We start from the raw sequence: 16,970 nt of genomic DNA, 5'->3' as shown, positions 1-16,970 counted from the left end.
TATATAACATATGATATTATACAAAGAATATACAAACCAAGAGTTTGAAATAAGTGCCATAATGCTATTCCCAAATTATTATAACTGGATCATACAACTTCATATAGCCAATGTATTTTTTTAAGTTTGTTTATTTATTTATTTAGGTGATCTCCACACCCAATGTAGGGCTCAATCTCATGACCCTGAGATCAGAGTTGCATGCCCTTCTGATTGAGCCAGCCAGGCGCCCCTAGCCAATGTATTCTTTTGAAAGGAATGTCAGTATCCCTTACAGATAACAGTTTAGCTGTGGGCTAAATAGGAGAGGAAAAGGATCTGATAATATCTGTAAAAACAGATCTAAGATAAGATTGGAGCACAAGCACACATGGTGAGAACAGATCTTTTCATTGGTCGGTAAATCCCACTGCATGAGCTGTTCCCTCCTACAGATACGAGGAGAACCATTAGAGAGGGAAATTTCCTATCTGAAACTGTTGCGTGTTCCTCTCCGCCTTCAGATAGCAAAAGGGAGACAAGAGTAGTCTTTTATACTTTGTACTATCACAACCCGAGAAAAGGCTGGAAGCCATGAGTGATGAGGTTAGACAAGAGAACTCTTTCATGAGAATTCAGCATGGTGGGAAGCGCAAGGTGGGTTTTGAAGGGAATCGGACAGAAAGACGGACAACTTGAGTCCTTCTGGCTTTGCCACCCTGTTTCCTCGGCTTCTCATGAAGGTATTAGTGAAAGTCTCTGAACTTTCTCTTAATATTTGGTCTAGGCAGCACAGATTTGCTGAACTCCGCCCTTATGTGAGACTGGCTTTGGAGGCACCTTCCTTGTTGTAACGCAGTGATCTGGCAAAGTGACTTCTGCCACCAGACCACCCTCTATGCACCCCTCATGCACCATGCGGGGTTTGTAAGTTACTTAACCTTTCTATGCCTTGGTTTCCTTATCTGGAAAATAGGGGGGGAGTTCTATCTCATCACAAGCATTGTTATAAATACTGCATAACATGAACCATATAAAGCCCAGTGCAGTCCCTTGCAGTAAGCATTCAACACATATGATCTAGCAGTTATAAATACTGTTGCTTTTCCGAAAGAGGCTCTGGAATGACTTCTATCAGCCACTGGTGTAATAAGGTCAATGATTTTCTAAGGAGAAGTTGCCAATCATATCCTGGAGTAAAAAGTCATTTTAATTTGTGAGCTTTACAACTCTCAGGATGTCTGTCCACCCCCCACCCCTACCCTCAATTAGGAAATAGCTTCTGGCTTCACTCAAAGCCTTATCAGAAGGCAAGGAAGTCTCGTTATGCAAATACTGTGGTGAAAGTGTGGAAATCTAGAACTTCCATTCCTTGTCACTGTCTATCAAGGGTGACTGAGGGGCCTTTGAAATAGGAAAAAGACAACCCTCCAGTTCTTAGCTAAGAATGTAGATTTCAGACTTTAGTTCACTCATAATTTCATGGATATGGTTTATATGGAAAATGAAACTACCTATTTCCAAATTCCATTCCCTTGATGCAATAAAGCCTCTTCAGGAACATATCCGCCTCTTCAGCAAATCCTATTGGTGTTTCCTGCTAAATGTGTCCAAGTTCCAACCACCTGTTACCTCTCCCCTGTGTGTGAGGCTGGCTTTGGTCCTTCCTCAAACCCTCTTCCAGATGGTAGCCTGCCTCCCATCCTTTTTTCCTGCAGAACCTCTCCTCTCTCCCCTTCCTTAACTCCCTCCCCTTTGCCCTGTGTCAAGACTACCGGCTACACCTTTTCTAGCCCCTTTGACATCTTTTGTACTGTTTTTTTATGACCCGCTATGCTGTATCCTCTAAGGTGAGTGTCCTCTTACATGCCCTATATTATTTCTACTCTTGATTTTGACATTTCTTACCAAGAAATATGTCTTTTTAAAAGCACATCCCTTATTAACAGCCCTACTATTATAATGTAGTTGGACAAATTCAACAAAAATGTCTCATCCACATTCTGGGAAGAAAGAGAGTCCATCTGACCTCTTCGAGAATTTTTAATATAGTAACTTGAACACGAATGCACACGCTCCAGTGCAAATCCTTCTAAGAAGTGTGATGGTCTCAAACTGCAGACACGTCTGTCAGTGTACAACTCACGCCATCTCCTGCAAGGCTGTTTTGAATATTAGCAACCTCAGTTTCTGGTACTTAAGCACTGCTGAGCTAGTGACCTCTCAAAACAACACGAGTCCCCGTGCGGGCAGTAGATTTGAGAGGAATAAATGATTGCGATTTGTTTCCCCAGGAAAGAAAGAAAATAGCTTTTTGCGGAGCCCCCGAACGTGCCATTTCCCCAACAGGCGTGGTGATTTGGAGCATCTTCCTTGACACAGGCTCCCCCAAAGCTCATTAAAAGCCAGATCTAGGCCTATACAACTTTTGGCTTGTTCCTCTCTCAAGGACAGAGAGAAAGGGACCCAGGCCAGATGTTTTCTTACCCCGCTTCCTACCAGCTCACCCTGAAAAGCCCAAATCTGGCTTGATTCAGACTCATCCAAGGAGACCTAGTCTGATTCCATGGCTGGCTTTCTGCCCTGCAATTTCTCCCCATCACACACCCCTTCCTCCTTGATTATATTTGAAATCTCACAAAGGATTTTACAAATCGAAGAAAGCTAAGCATGCATCTCTTTGGCTGACCTATTTTTCCGTGAACGACTTTCAATTAAAACGCAATCACTCAGTCACCAACCAGGTTCAAAGGACTGATATAGATTTGGTTAGTGTTTAATGACAGAGAGACCAGTAAAGAGCACATAAGGGCTTTGTGCAGTTGCCATTGTGGGTGAAAAGGGGCGATGAAGGGACAGGCTGGAGACACTTTGCAAACTTCATTTGGCTTAATGCAGGTCCTGCTTATCTTCAACTGAGCAGAGACAAATAAAAATTGGGCACCTGGCATTTGGGGTCTCTGCAGCTGCAAACCCAGAAGCTCTGTCTCATATGATTTATGAAAATGAGCTTTTCTTCTTTTAACGTGTGCTTGACTTCATACAAAGGAGCACTTTCCCCTAAAGGGTCATTAATGAAGGTTACACCATAGTCTTAAAACAGGAAGTCAGATGAAATGTTTAATTATTTATGACGGAACATATAGAACATTTGCTGGGTTTGCACAGCTGAAGATATAATTAGAAGTTCCTAGAGAGAGAACAGGCTGACGGTGTGCAGAGATTTCAAACATATTAAAAAGAAAATTCCCCCCAAATTGCTCACAAATGTGAGGGATTAGTCAATATACCTGGGACTCTCTGAAACTTCATGATTGAGTAGCTGAGAATAAAAGATTGTTTCCCCTCTCAATGCCATTTTGGTAGACATTTTGAATGCAATAGCAAATTTGTAGCTCACCAGGACAAGCTCTCTGACGATGTATTAGAATTCATAATCCCAGTCGACACATCTAGTTACTTCGTTTTTACATTCCTGCACTTTCCTTATTAGTACAAACATGACTAATGCAAATACCTTTGCAGACACCTGCATGCTGTTTTCTTGCATGTTCATAATGGCTTCAGAGATCTTGACATCTATTGGGTCCATGACAGACTCAATGTTGAATGGTCCTTCCAGTCGCTCTGCCACCAAGAGCATTGCATCTGTTAAAACACAGGAACATGATTTATAGAAGAACACAGAGCTCCAAGTCATTAGCCTGTGTTTAAACATTTCCAACAGAACTTGTTGAAAAATAATCATTCATTCAAAATTTATTTTTAAAGTTTATTTATTATTTTCAGGGAGAGAGAGAGAGGGTGCACAAGCGAATGGGGGAGGAGCAGAAAGAGAGAGAGAGAGAGAGTGAGAGAGAATCTCAAGCAGGCTCCCCACTGTCTGCACAGAGCCCCATGTGAGGCTCGAACTCATGAACTGTAAGATCATGACCTGACCTGAAGTCAAGAGCCAGACGCTTAACCGACTAAGCCACCCAGGTGCTCCCCATTCATTCAAAATTTTTATTTGCTTTTATGTAGTCCAAAAAATGGGGTGGATGACTAAATACCAAAGCAGTATTTTATTTAATTTCATTTGAATATTTAAAATTATTTTACATGTATAAAACCAGGCTTAAAAATAAGAAAATTTGTTCATATTGAAAGAGTTGAAGGTATCTTAGTATTCCACATGAAGTTAAACCAAAGAACAAAAATAGAAACAAAGCAAAATTAGGTCAGGGATCAAGTAGATTTCAAAAAAAAAAATGGAATCTAGCCTCTTTTCTCCTGGAGGATGGGGAAAATTGAGAATATTAAAGAAGAAGTGCTAACGCATGGATTTGGGTGCACAAAGGTCCAGACCCTACTCAAACCTTTCTAGATTTCCCAAGAACAGACCTGTCCCTGATTTGTACTATCACACCACTTCGGATGCCCTTCTGGGTTAGCACTTAGGCATGCTTTGGGGTAGAGACACATCTCTTACTTGGTTTTGTATATTCAAGGCTTATTATGGTGCCTATCACATTTTAAGCATCCAAAAATGTCTGTGAAACAAAATTGAGCTGAATTCAACTGAAGTATTGTTTGGGAAGCTTTAGTTTTCTGGAAAAGATGGTAATAGTGACATGTTGACAGGGGCTATGTGTTAGGAGCTAGTAGCCCTGAGTTCTCATCCTTCATCTGTCACTAACTAGCTGAATGGCTATGGGAAAAAACCCTGAGCTTACCTGGCCTCAGTCTAGTGAGGTGTATAAAAGGGACTGGTGATGAAGAGTCTCTCAGGGTCTATGGTGAAGGGCATATGTCCACTCCTACGGACACATGAAAACTGGCTCGCTTTTGTCTTAGCGTTCAGGGCACAGCTTGGTAGCCTGCCTCCACCAGGACTGTCGAATAGAACTTTATGTGATGAGGACTATGTGGCTGTTGAAACTTAAAATGTGCCTAGTGCAACTGGAGAATTAAATTGTTAATAAATTAGTTGGCTTTTAATTAATTTACATGTAATTTTCATATTTTTTAAATGTTTCTTTTTGAGAGAGAGAGAGAGAGAGAGACAGATCATGAGCAGGGGAGGGGCAGAAAGAGAGGGAGACACAGAATCTGAGCAGGCTCCAGGCTCTGAGCTGTCAGCACAGAGCCCAGCGCGGGGTTTGAACTCATGAACTGTGAGATCATGACCTGAGCTGAAGTTGGAGGCTTAAGTGACTGAACCACCCAGGTTCTCCTAAATATACTTTTAAAATTTGCTTGAGACTGCTGGCTACCATATTAGGCAACACAGCCTAGACTTTTAACATACAGATTCCAGTCTTGGATCTCAGGTTTTTCAATTGTGAAAGCTCTTGGGAGCCAATCTTAAAACAATTTCCTTCTTTCAAAATAATAGATGTTTATTATCAAACACAAAATATAGAAAAAAAAAAACCAACAAAAAGTGAAATACACTGATAATACCACTTCCCAGAAAAACACTCTGAACAGTTTGTGTAGGCCTTGTTTTTTTTCCTCTGTGCATAAATATTTTAAGCATGCAACTAGAAATATACCATACATATATCATATAATCTGCTTTCTAAATATAATATATTGTTAATGGTAAATGCTGTTTATACAGTTATTTTATAGTATTAGTGTGAGGAGACCAAATTTTATCTTTATTCATATCCAACCATGCTCAACCCAAAGCCCAACAATCAAAATTCTTTCAGGGTTATAAATAGTTATGAATTAGGCAGATGAGAAACCTTTTAAGAGAGATGAATTCTTGTAAGAAGGATACAGTACTCTTTAGGAAGCACAGATTTACATTTCTAAAGAGGACTAGGTTTTGTGAACAACATAAGCTTGAACAGTATCAATTGGTTTTCTGCGCCAGCCCCCAGGATGGAGTCTGCTCTACAATTCATGTAAGGCCCCGGGAATAAATGCGCTCTATTCCAGCCACATTCCTGGCACTCTGTCCCAAAGTATCCTTAGGAAAATTTGGAGTATGAATAGATTCACAAAGATCCCCTAACAACAAATTTTCTGATTTTTTTCCCTTACATAATGCAGACTTATCTGTGTACATCACGACAAGATCTTGTAACAAAAGTAGTGATTTCTCTGCATCTTGCTGACCTTAGTTATCTGGCAGCGTGGACAGAGGATGTACATTGTAGGGTTGTAGTATTTTGATATTAAAGATGTTTTTCCCTTCAAGGTTTTAAAAGGTGGCTGTTGTCTGATCTATTTCTTTTCTGTCTTTGTATCTGTTTTGTATGTTTATTAAAAATAACCCCCTTTAGGGGCGCCTGGTGGCTCAGTCTGTTAAGTGTCTGACTCTGGATTTTGACTCATGTCATGATCCCAAGGTTGTGGGATTGAGCCCTGCTTGGGATTCTCTCTCTCTTTCCCTCTGCCCCTCCCCCATTCAAGTGCATTCTCTCTCTCTTAAAAAAAAAAAAATCCCCTTTACCCTTAGCTTTCTAATAGGTTTTTGATGATGATTTTTTATGACGAATGACCAAGTTTCTCTAGATGGGTATATCCTGCTAGAAGAAGTAAGAATCCTTGTACAGGAAAAAGAATTGGCTCTATGGAGTTACTCACAACGTGAAATGAAAGAAACTGATCCTTAAGGGATCAGTTAAGGCATCGTTAACTGTGTGTTTTACATAAGTATCTGCACAAATCATAATACAAAGAGTACTGGTCGGTCTCTCTAGGTATATTCATCTGACATGAATGGGCTGACTTGAGACAGTGATACTGTAGGCTCTCCTGAAAATCTGAGAGCCATTGTGCTCTGGGTAATAAGGACCAGTGTTCAGACTGGATGCTAAGGACTTATTTTAGTGTGACAGTTTGAAATTATGGGGTCCTATCATAAAGTAGAGCTGTTTCTCTCTGGTGACTTCCATCTTTTTGTTCCCTGTTCTTTTCCCGCCATAGTGCATGCCTGTTAGGTTTCTGGGTCTGCAAACTTATCTGCTCTTTTTAGACTCTAATCATGATAAAAATGCTCAGGGTGAACCACTCCTGATCATTTGCCTTTGTGGCCTTGGGAAAAGGCAGCCCAGTTGATGATCCTGTATATTAAACATAACCTAATGGTCACCTACACTCAAATTGGTTACTCCTATATTTCCATTCTTTATTGCAACTCATTTAGTTTTTTATAAGAGCTAATTTAAGATGATACATTTTTGATGTAGGTGGGTGTCTATTTTTCTTTTACTTTAGATCAGCAATTAAAATATGCTACTTTAAGTTATGTGGTTTAGGCTATTACTAATTATACATATATATACACACACACATATATATTATACATATACATATATATACATATATATACATATACATGTATATATATACATATACACACACATATATAATATATGTACATACACATACATATACATATGTACATATACACATATATGTATACGTACATATATACATATACATATGTATATGTACATATATGTATATGTACATATATACATATACATATGTATATGTACGTACATATACACATACATATGTATATGTACGTACATATACATATACATTATATACATATATATTTGCATATATGTATGCAAATATATATAAATACACACGTATATACACACACTAGTTTATATACCTTATATATATGTTAGTATATATTACATATATAAACTAATATATACTAATTATATACATATAATTACTAAGTAAATTAAATTCTCCTTTGAAGACTCAAAAGCCAGTGTAGATTGGCTCAAAACCTCAGAATCATCATTAAGAGTAGTAATGTGCATACAGTTAACACTACTATATTTTACACCTAAAAATTTAAGAGAGTAGATATTATGTTATGTGGTTTTTACCAAAATAATAATAAAAAAGAATAGTAATTATTATTGTGCTGATCAACTACAGAGGTGGAGAAAAGGGAACACTTTTACACTGTTGGTGAGGACATAAATTGGTGCAGCCACTGTGGAAAATACTATGGAGTTTCCTTCAAAAAGTTTAAAATAGGACTACCATATGCTCCAGCAATCTCATTTCTAGGAAATAAAATCACCAACTTGAGAAGATATTTGCACCCCCATGTTCACTGAAGTATTACTTATAATGGCCAACACATGGAAACAATGGAACAGTCCATCAACAGGTGAGTGGATAAAGATGATATATATTATTCAGCCATGGGAAAGAAAGGAATTCTGTCATTTGTGACAACCTGGATGGACCTAGAGGGCATTATGTTAAGTGAAATAAGTCAGAGAGAGAAAGATAAATACTGTATGATCTCAGTTATATGTGGAATCTACAAAAAACGAAGTCATAGATACAGAGAATGGACTGGTTGGTGGTTGCAAGAGGCAGGAATTAGTAGGTGGGACAAATAGGTGAAAAGAGGTAAAAGGGTATAAACTTTCAGTTAATAAGTCCTGGGGATGTAATAATGTAAGGCATGATGACTATAGTGAACAATATGGTTTTGCACATTGGAAGATGCTGAGAGAGTAGATCTTAACATTTTTTTTAAAGTTTATGTTTGAGAGAGAGAGACACACAGAGAGAGACAGAGCACGAGTTGGGGAGGAGCAGAGAGAGAGACACACACACAGAATCCCGAGCAGGTTCCAGGCTCTGGGCTATCAGCACAGAGCCTGATATGGGGCTCAAACTCAATGAGTGGTGAAATCATGACCTGAGCTGAATGAAGTCAGACACTCAACCAACTGAGCCACCCAGGCACCCAGCTAAGAGAGTAGATCTTAAAAGTTCTCATCACAAGAAAAAAATATGTGACTATGTATCATGACGGATGTTAAATAGACTTATTGTGTGATCATCTATCTATCTATATATATATACACGCACATGTAATCATATATATATGTGTGCATATATATATGTATGTAATCATTATGTGGTACACCTTGGCCAATACAATGTTACATGTCAATTATATCTCAATGAAAACAAAAACAAAACAAAAACACATGTCTCCTTAAGATACAGTCATCCCTGTGCCCAGTTCCCCTTTTCATTCTAAATATACATGACAGGATTCCCCAGGGCCACAAAAGAAAAAGCTTTGCAGAAGACTCTTCTGAGTGTTTTGCATTTCCACTACATAGGGTCATGCTTATACCTCCTGTATTTAGGAGTCTAGTTTAGCTACATTACAGAATGAGAAAGTGGCAGTGGAAAGCTAGAGCTATCCAGTCCTGGGACAATGTGTAGGCCTGGGAGTGAATGGCCACTCCCCCGGGGGGCCCCAGACCTCAGGTGGTGAGAGGGTCTGCATGGCCCGCCGAGCAGCCAAGAGCATCCCTGCTTGACTGGTTTGCCTCCCACCGGCTGGGCAAGGCGGTCATTAGTTAAGCTCTCCAGGTGTCAGAAGAACCTTCCCTCTTCTTTGGGGTTGAAGGAAGACATGCCTCTCTCCCCTCCCACTACTTTTGTGACACCAAGGCAGTCGTTCGTAAGTTCCTCTGCAATCAATTAAGCCACAACATGGCCGTCACTTACTCCAGAGGCTGCCATCCTATGCTGTCTTAATTATCTCTGTGCCTTTTACATTTTGGATTATTTGGAACATTATTTTTAACTGTGTTCTTGAGCTGTTATCTATTGCCAGTTAAACTGGGACAGGACTAGCATGTCAGCTAATGATCAGCCAATCCTTCTGCACATATCTCCTGTGTCATCCAAGTTTCATTTCTCTCTTTTTTAAAAAAAATTTTTTTTTTAATATTTATTCCTTTTTTGAGAAACAGTGTGAACAGGGGAAGGACAGAGAGAGAGGGAGACACAGAATCCGAAGCAGGCTCCAGGCTCTGAGCCGTCAGCACAGAGCCTGACGAGAGGCTTGAACTCACGAACTGTGGGATCATGACCGAGCCCAAGTCGGATGCCTAACCGACTGAGCCACCCAGGTGCCCCTCTCTTTAAACAAAGGACTGTTGTCTTGCTCAAACAGTATACAAAACCTTCATTTCCAAATGGAGATTAAGTTTAGATGAGTTAAAAATTACTGGTATCAGTGCACCTGGGTGGCTCAGTCAAGTGTCTGACTCTTGATTTCAGCTCAGGTCATGATCTCATGGTTGTGAGATCGAGCCCCACATCGGGCTCTGCACTGAGTGTGGAGCCTGCTTAAGATTCTCCCTCTGCTCCCCACCCCCCTACAAATAAATAAGTAAGCATTAAAAAAAGTAACTGGTATTGCAGCCTGAGGTTCCGAGGCACACAGACATAAGGCGACTCTGTGAGAGCACAGGGGGCTTGCATAGCAGCTCAACCCGGTGCTCATCCAAAGGTGAGGAGCCAGGTTGCAGGTAACACCACACCTCCAGGCCAAGGCGTTTTGCTCAAGTAAGCACAGACATTTCTGTTACAAATGAGGACACCTGATTCTGATTAGATGGAGGCAGGTGCCTGTGTCTCCATCTAGGACCATCTATTAAGTGCCGGAGACATAACGCACGTCCCAGAGTCCCATCTTGCTCATCTATGAAGTAGAGGTGATGACAATGTCTACCTAATAGTAGTGGCAAGAGGAACCAAATGAAATCGTAAAGTTGTTAGTTCAATGCCTGGCACATACATACTCAGCTGTCCGCAAAGGTTAGCTCATACAAGGCACCACCTCCGGGCGGAAGTGGAAAAGAGAGGACCAACTTACAAGATATTTTGGTGGAAGCGTTGACGGCAATTGACATGAGTTGTAAGAAAGTAAGAGGCACATGGATGACTTTAAGATGTATAGCTCTTTGGTATGCCAAATCAATGTTTTGATAACAGCTGCTTTGTGATGGATGAGTTCACTGCTGAGACGCAAGACTGCGTTATTTTCTCATGATGTCAAGCTCTACCAATTAATGATAACTACGAAGTCTTTGATGCCCTTCCTATTGAGAGGTGGGGTTTATGTCCCATCCCCTTGAATCTGGGTGGGGTCTGTCACTACTGTCACTAACAGCACATAGTAGAAAGGACATTGCCAATTTCTAGACCGATACCGAAGACACTGTAGCTTCCGGTTTCTGTGTCTTATGAGACTCTACTCTGAGATCACCATGCTGGACTGGTCATGGTGACAGTTGCAGCTGGGCCCAGATTTCCAGCCACCCTTGCTGCTGCAGGCAGAATGTCTGTGTCCCCCCCAAATCCATATGTTGAAACCTAATCCCCAAGATGATGCTATTTGGAGGTGGGGCCTTTGGGAAGCGATTAGGTCATGAGAGCTCTGCCCTCATGAATGTATTAGTGCCCTTATAAAAGAGACCTCAGAGAGCTCCCTGTCCCTTCCGTCATGTGAGGGCACATTGAGAAGATGGGCGCATATGAAGGGAAGCAGTCTCGCACCAGACACCAAATCTCCTGGTGCCTTGACCTAGGATCTCTCAGCCTCCAGAAGTGTGAGAAATACATGTTTGCTGTTTAGACCATACAGTCTGTGGCATTTTTGTTATAGCAGCCCCTATGGGGCTAAGACACCTGCCGTGGTGCCAGACACATGAGGGAGGTAGTCTAGGACCTTCCAGACTCCTCTCCCAGTTGATTTACCATCTAGTGACCCCGGTCAGCACCACGTGGAGCAGAAGAATCAGCCAGCTGAGTTGTACCAAAATTCCTGATCCACGGTACTGTGATCTGTAATAATACAATTATTATTATAAGCTGTTAAATTGGGGGCCATTAATTTGTGACAACAGGAAACCAGGTTGCGTATGTGGTTGCAGCCACATGACAATATTTATAAAATATTCAGATATTTTCCCAGTATTTGTTTGACAGGACCTAAATATTCAGAATTCTAGCCAATTTATATTTGACAAACTTAACACCTATGATATAACCCCGGTTTACAAACACTGGAATGATCAAGAAAAAATAAATATTGTCCTCCAGGGAACATACAAAAAACAAAAACAAAAACAAAATTTTGCTCTAAGCCTACAGAGCACTAAGGTCCCCCAAATGCACACCAGCTAGCCTCACATCAGGATATACTTTTCTCCTGGGAGGTGAGCATGAGACAGAGAGGCAGCAGGCTTGGCAAAAGGTAAATCCTCTGATTTTTTTCTAAGTATTTGACTTTACGAAGAGCAAGAACTCTGACACAGGAGCTGGACGTTATCTCTGATCTCTGGATGGCACTGGATTAAAACCTGTCTTGCTGCAGGGACTGTTGAATGTTTACGCTCCTCTAGGATATAAATATTAAGTAGGATTTCATACGATCAGATAAATATTTTTAATTTATTTCTTGAGAAAAGGAGATGTAACATCCGAAATGATCTTGCTGAATGCTACGGATTTTAATGTAGAAGGGAGTGATTTTCAAAATGTTTTAGAGGAGACAGGAAGAGAAAGCTTTTATTTTCAAATGAGGTGTTACCAGGCTTTTCCTAAATAATGATAGAGTAGAAATGACCTTGAAAACTCAGTTAAGGGGCTCCAGGGTGGCTTAGTCCGTCAAGCGTCCGATTTCAGCTCAGGTTACCATCTCACGGTTCGTGGGTTCGAACCCTGCATCGGGCTCTTGTGCTGACAGCTCAGAGCCTGGAGCCTGCTTCCGATTCTGTGTCCCTCTCTCCATCTGCCCCTCCCCTGCTCGTGCTCAGTCTCTCTCTCTCTCTCTCTCAAGAATAAAAAACACATTAAAAATTTTTTTAAACAATTTTTTTCCCTTTGAGGGAAATCTGAATTAAGATAAAAACTTCATTTCAAAGTTCTCATCAAATCTTTTACATTTGTCTTAATAATCTACTTTTTGAAAAATGAGATCTATAAGCACAATTTACTTTATAGTTTCATAGGAATTCCATAGTGACCATTTTTTTTACAAGTAATGCTCTCCCTCTTCCATCTGATGCACCAGTGTTTTAGCTTAACCAAGATATTTTCCCCACTGAGAAGCAGAAAAAAGAATTAAAAAAATAATAATAGGGGCGCCTGGGTGGCAGTTGGTTAAGGGTCCGACTTCAGCCAGGTCACGATCTCGCGGTCCGGGAGTTCGAGCCCCGCATCAGGCTCTGGGCTGATGGCTCGGAGCCTGGAGCCTGTTTCCGATTCTGTGTCTCCCTCTCTCTCTGCCTCTCCCCCGTTCATGCTCTGTCTCTCTCTGTCCCCAAAATAAATAAAAAACGTTGAAAAAAAAATTAAAAAAATAATAAAAGAAAATCAAGAAATATTAAAGGTACCCTGGTAAATTCATTCACTGGCATCCAGTTATTCATTAAAAAAAATTTTTTTTAAGTTTATTTACTTATTTTGAGAGAGACAGAGAGCACAAGTGGGGGAGGGGCAGAGACAGAGGCAGAGAGAAACCCAAGCAGGCTCCCTGCTGTCAGCTTAGAGCCTGATGGGGGGCTCGAACTCACAAAATGTGAGATCGTGACCTGCGCTGAACCCGAGAGTCGGGCGCTCAACTGACTGAGTCACCCAGGTGGTCCCACATCTAGTTATTCATTAAAAGAAAACAAAAAAACCAGCTTCAACATACATATATGTGCTCATTTATGCCCATGGGATAGATGTAATTAGAAAGCTTTGCTTTCTGTGGCTTCTGGAAACAGGCACATTGAGTATACACGTCCTTTGCTCTTGCCAAATCGATTAATTAAAATGCTCATGAGATCTTGGACAGGAATGTGTTTCTGGAGAGGCCTGGAAAGGGCAGAGCTAGAGGCGACAGGGATCCAGAGGCAGGTAGACCTGAGCTGGAGACTCAGAAAAGGGTGGCCACGCCAGGGTAGAGAGCACGTGCTCTTTCTGGTCCTAAGGGCCACGCCCTTCTCAGAGGGGCTTTTCTTTTTTTCTTGTAGTTTTTGTTTTTGGTTTTTAAGGCAATTCTATAGGAAAGACATTTTCACTTTTAGAATTCTGATTCATAAGAATCCCAAACAGAGACTATTTCCCCCTCTCTGGGCTGCACTTCTGACTTTTCACATTGATCACGATCCCTACTTCTGCCTTTGCTGCTCTGTCATCTCTCCTCGGACGTGGCTAGCAGAACTGTCTTTAAAGGTGCAAATCAGATGAGGTCACTGCCTTGTTCTAAAGGTTGCCATGGACTTTAGGAGAAAGTCGGGACCTCTTAGCCTGGCCTTAGCAGCCCTGTCCACTACCACCCATGGTGCCCCAGCCCCATGTACAGGACTCCTTTCTCAGCATTCCATCAGAACTCTGAAAATGACATCGACATTGCCACCAACGTCCCCCACACATGCAATCCCTCCTGAAATTGATGGCCGACTAGTTATTCTATATGTTGCCTTGTTCTCATTTTATCTGCTGGAGAACTTCCAAAGGTTCAAGTCTGAAAAGAGATTGGTGACCAGACTTCATCCCTCATTGCAAATTCACTTCTCACCACTGAACATGTCCCGTGGCTTCCTGCTGTTACAAATAATGCCACAGTGAGTATCCTTGCACAGGATTCATTCAACATATGTGCAAATAACTGTGTTGGATAAAATCTTAGGAGTTCAACTGCTAGGTCAAATATATTTTGGCATTTAAAATTTTGACAATGCCAAAGTTCTCTCTGTAAAGACTGTACCTGTTTACATTCCTGATAGCAATACACAACAGTGTCTGGTTTTCTAGGTCTCAAACTTTTAGATGTTGTTAAGATCAAACGGTTGGCTGTTTGCCAATCTGATAGGGTAAGAAACTGGCATCTCAGTGTGGTTTTGACTTGAATTTCCTTCATTATAAGATTGAACATCCTTTAATATGTTTAATACCGCATTTTTCTCTTCATATTCTTCGTTCACTTATTTTTCTGTTGGATTACTTTTTCACTTTGATATAAAGAATTATTTTTTGTAAAAATAAATACGTTAAAGACATCAGCTCTTTGGTGACATGAATCACCATTTCCTCTCACTAGTTGCCATTGATCTTTGGACTTGGTTCATGGTAGTTTTTGCTACGCAGAAATTGAAATTTTTAATAGTCAAATTTACCACTCATTTGTTCATTCTTGGTCTTGTGTCATATTACACAGTCTTTCTCCTTTCCAAGTTCACCTCTATGACCTAATGTACTTCCACTCAGGTATTCCCTCACTATCTTCCTTGTTATTCCATGGATATTGGCCTGGTACTTCTTCCTTGAATACTCTCCCCCAAATTTCTATTTCTTATTTTCTACTGGTCTCTCCCCCGTGTCACATCTTAGAAAAACCTTCTCTGCCTTACAAACTACCACTCTTATCAGATTGCTGTTTATTTATTTTTGAGAGAGAGAGAGAGAAAGAGACAGGGAGAGAGGGAGAGAGAGAACATGAGTGGGGAAGGGGTGGAGAGAGAGGGTGACAGAGAATCCCAGCAGGCCCCATGCTGCCAGCACAGAGCCTGATGCAGGGCTCGAACCCACAAACCATGAGATCGTGACCTGAACTGAAGGTGGACACTTAACCGACTGAGCCATCCAGGTGCCCCTGATTACTGTATTCTGGACAGCAAGAAGGCACAGACTTCATCTTTGTTGTCTGTAGTCCCAAACCCTAGAAAAATTGGGATCTGGAGTTGTGAAATCATCATTTGTTAAATAAATTATTGGAACAGTTTTTAAAAACTCTCTTTATTTTCTTCTAGAAACTTAAAAGCTAATTTGCTGCCCTCCTCTTTGCCTTAAGACTCTGTCTGTCTGTCTGTTCCCCTGCCATGTGCACCATCACAAATGCCTGCAAAACTTTATTAGCGCTGGCCTGGAGGATAAATAGCCCCTTGCTGGCTTTTGATGTGTTATAAGGTAGATGAAGAGTTTCTGTGGGAATTCAGAATCTTATTGTACTTTTTTATTAGGTAGAATAACTTTTTAGATCTTTTAGCTTGAAATTGAAAAGTATGGCTGGTTTCCTTTCTGTCAGAGGTCATTCCTAGGTTAATCTAAAAAAAAAAAAGTTGACATATTTGGCTTTTACCAAACAAAGCAATTCCTGTTGTTTCTCAAGAGTCCAAGTTTGCCATTAACTTTGAAAACAAGCTCTGTGATAAATGTCATATGTGTTTCTTCCTGGCAATTTGTCCACATTCACTAAATACCAAATTAATGATCTTTTTTTTTTTTTTCTTATTTTGCCAAGCCTGTGCGGTGTTTAGGTCCATTAAACGATGACAACAACAACAACAACAACAACAAAAGACAAAGAAGACAACAACAGGAGTCAGATCTAGCTACAGAAATCAATACCACAAAGTGAGGTAAATAATAGAAAATGGAAATGAACCAATTAAATGCAGTTTAAAATAGTGCACAGATATTTGATACCAAATAAGGCAGGGACAGTCACCCAGAATAATTACAGTAACTAAAGAACTTAAGCCAAATAAAAGAGAATTTAATGAAGATCACTGTTTACTTTGAAACCAAATCCAGGAAGAGGAGGAGAGAACAAATATACAAACTAATTTAATTCGGAAACCAATGCAAACAAAGAGGTTTATTTTGCTTCTACACTGTAAAAGAAAATGCAAATTGTGGGAGAAACATTCTCTAGTACTCCCAGCACAGTACAGACATTGGAATTTCCAGGACTCATTTTCAGATGTTGGTTTCTTGTTAGTAGAATGATGCATTGCATTTCATAAAATGTAATATATTCACGCAAGCATCATCTCAATTCTGTATTATATCTTTGAGATGTTTAGTTACATCACAAGCCAGAAAGAGTGGGCTTTGTAAATCATGAACTTGATGGACATCAAAGTGTATACTACCAACCATAATCCTTTATTCAAATTTTTATTGCTGGTTCTTCATATGAATAATTTTTTATGTCATTTGTAGCTAGGAACGTTCAAAAAATTCACATCAACCCAACAATCTTTGCCTTGATGATGAATCACAGGATTAAAGGGTAAGGAATTCTTAAAGATCTCTTTCACAGAAGAACTATACTTATCTTTACATTCTTGGTGCCTCCAGAGGGTTCTGGTATCTAGTGGATTGATTTGGACCAACCAGTTGGTTTTATTGTTTAGGAAATAAGA

At 40.3% G+C, this 16,970-nt stretch overlaps 1 protein-coding gene across 2 annotated transcripts in view; it reads right to left on the bottom strand.

Moving 5' to 3' along the window:
- The window catches only part of GPC6 (glypican 6), a 1,119,186-nt gene that overhangs the window by 105,535 nt on the left and 996,681 nt on the right, over nt 1–16,970 (bottom strand). For both annotated transcript variants that reach the window (XM_043581540.1, XM_043581530.1), the window contains exon 5: nt 3,497–3,627. In XM_043581540.1, the coding sequence (XP_043437475.1) occupies nt 3,497–3,627 (131 nt within the window). The remainder of the gene's footprint in view (nt 1–3,496; nt 3,628–16,970) is intronic.

This window comes from Prionailurus bengalensis, chromosome A1, assembly GCF_016509475.1.
Source record: "Prionailurus bengalensis isolate Pbe53 chromosome A1, Fcat_Pben_1.1_paternal_pri, whole genome shotgun sequence".
Classification (NCBI taxonomy): domain Eukaryota; kingdom Metazoa; phylum Chordata; class Mammalia; order Carnivora; family Felidae; genus Prionailurus; species Prionailurus bengalensis.
Note: the sequence above shows the minus strand (reverse complement) of the source record. Positions and strands in the feature narration are given on the sequence as shown.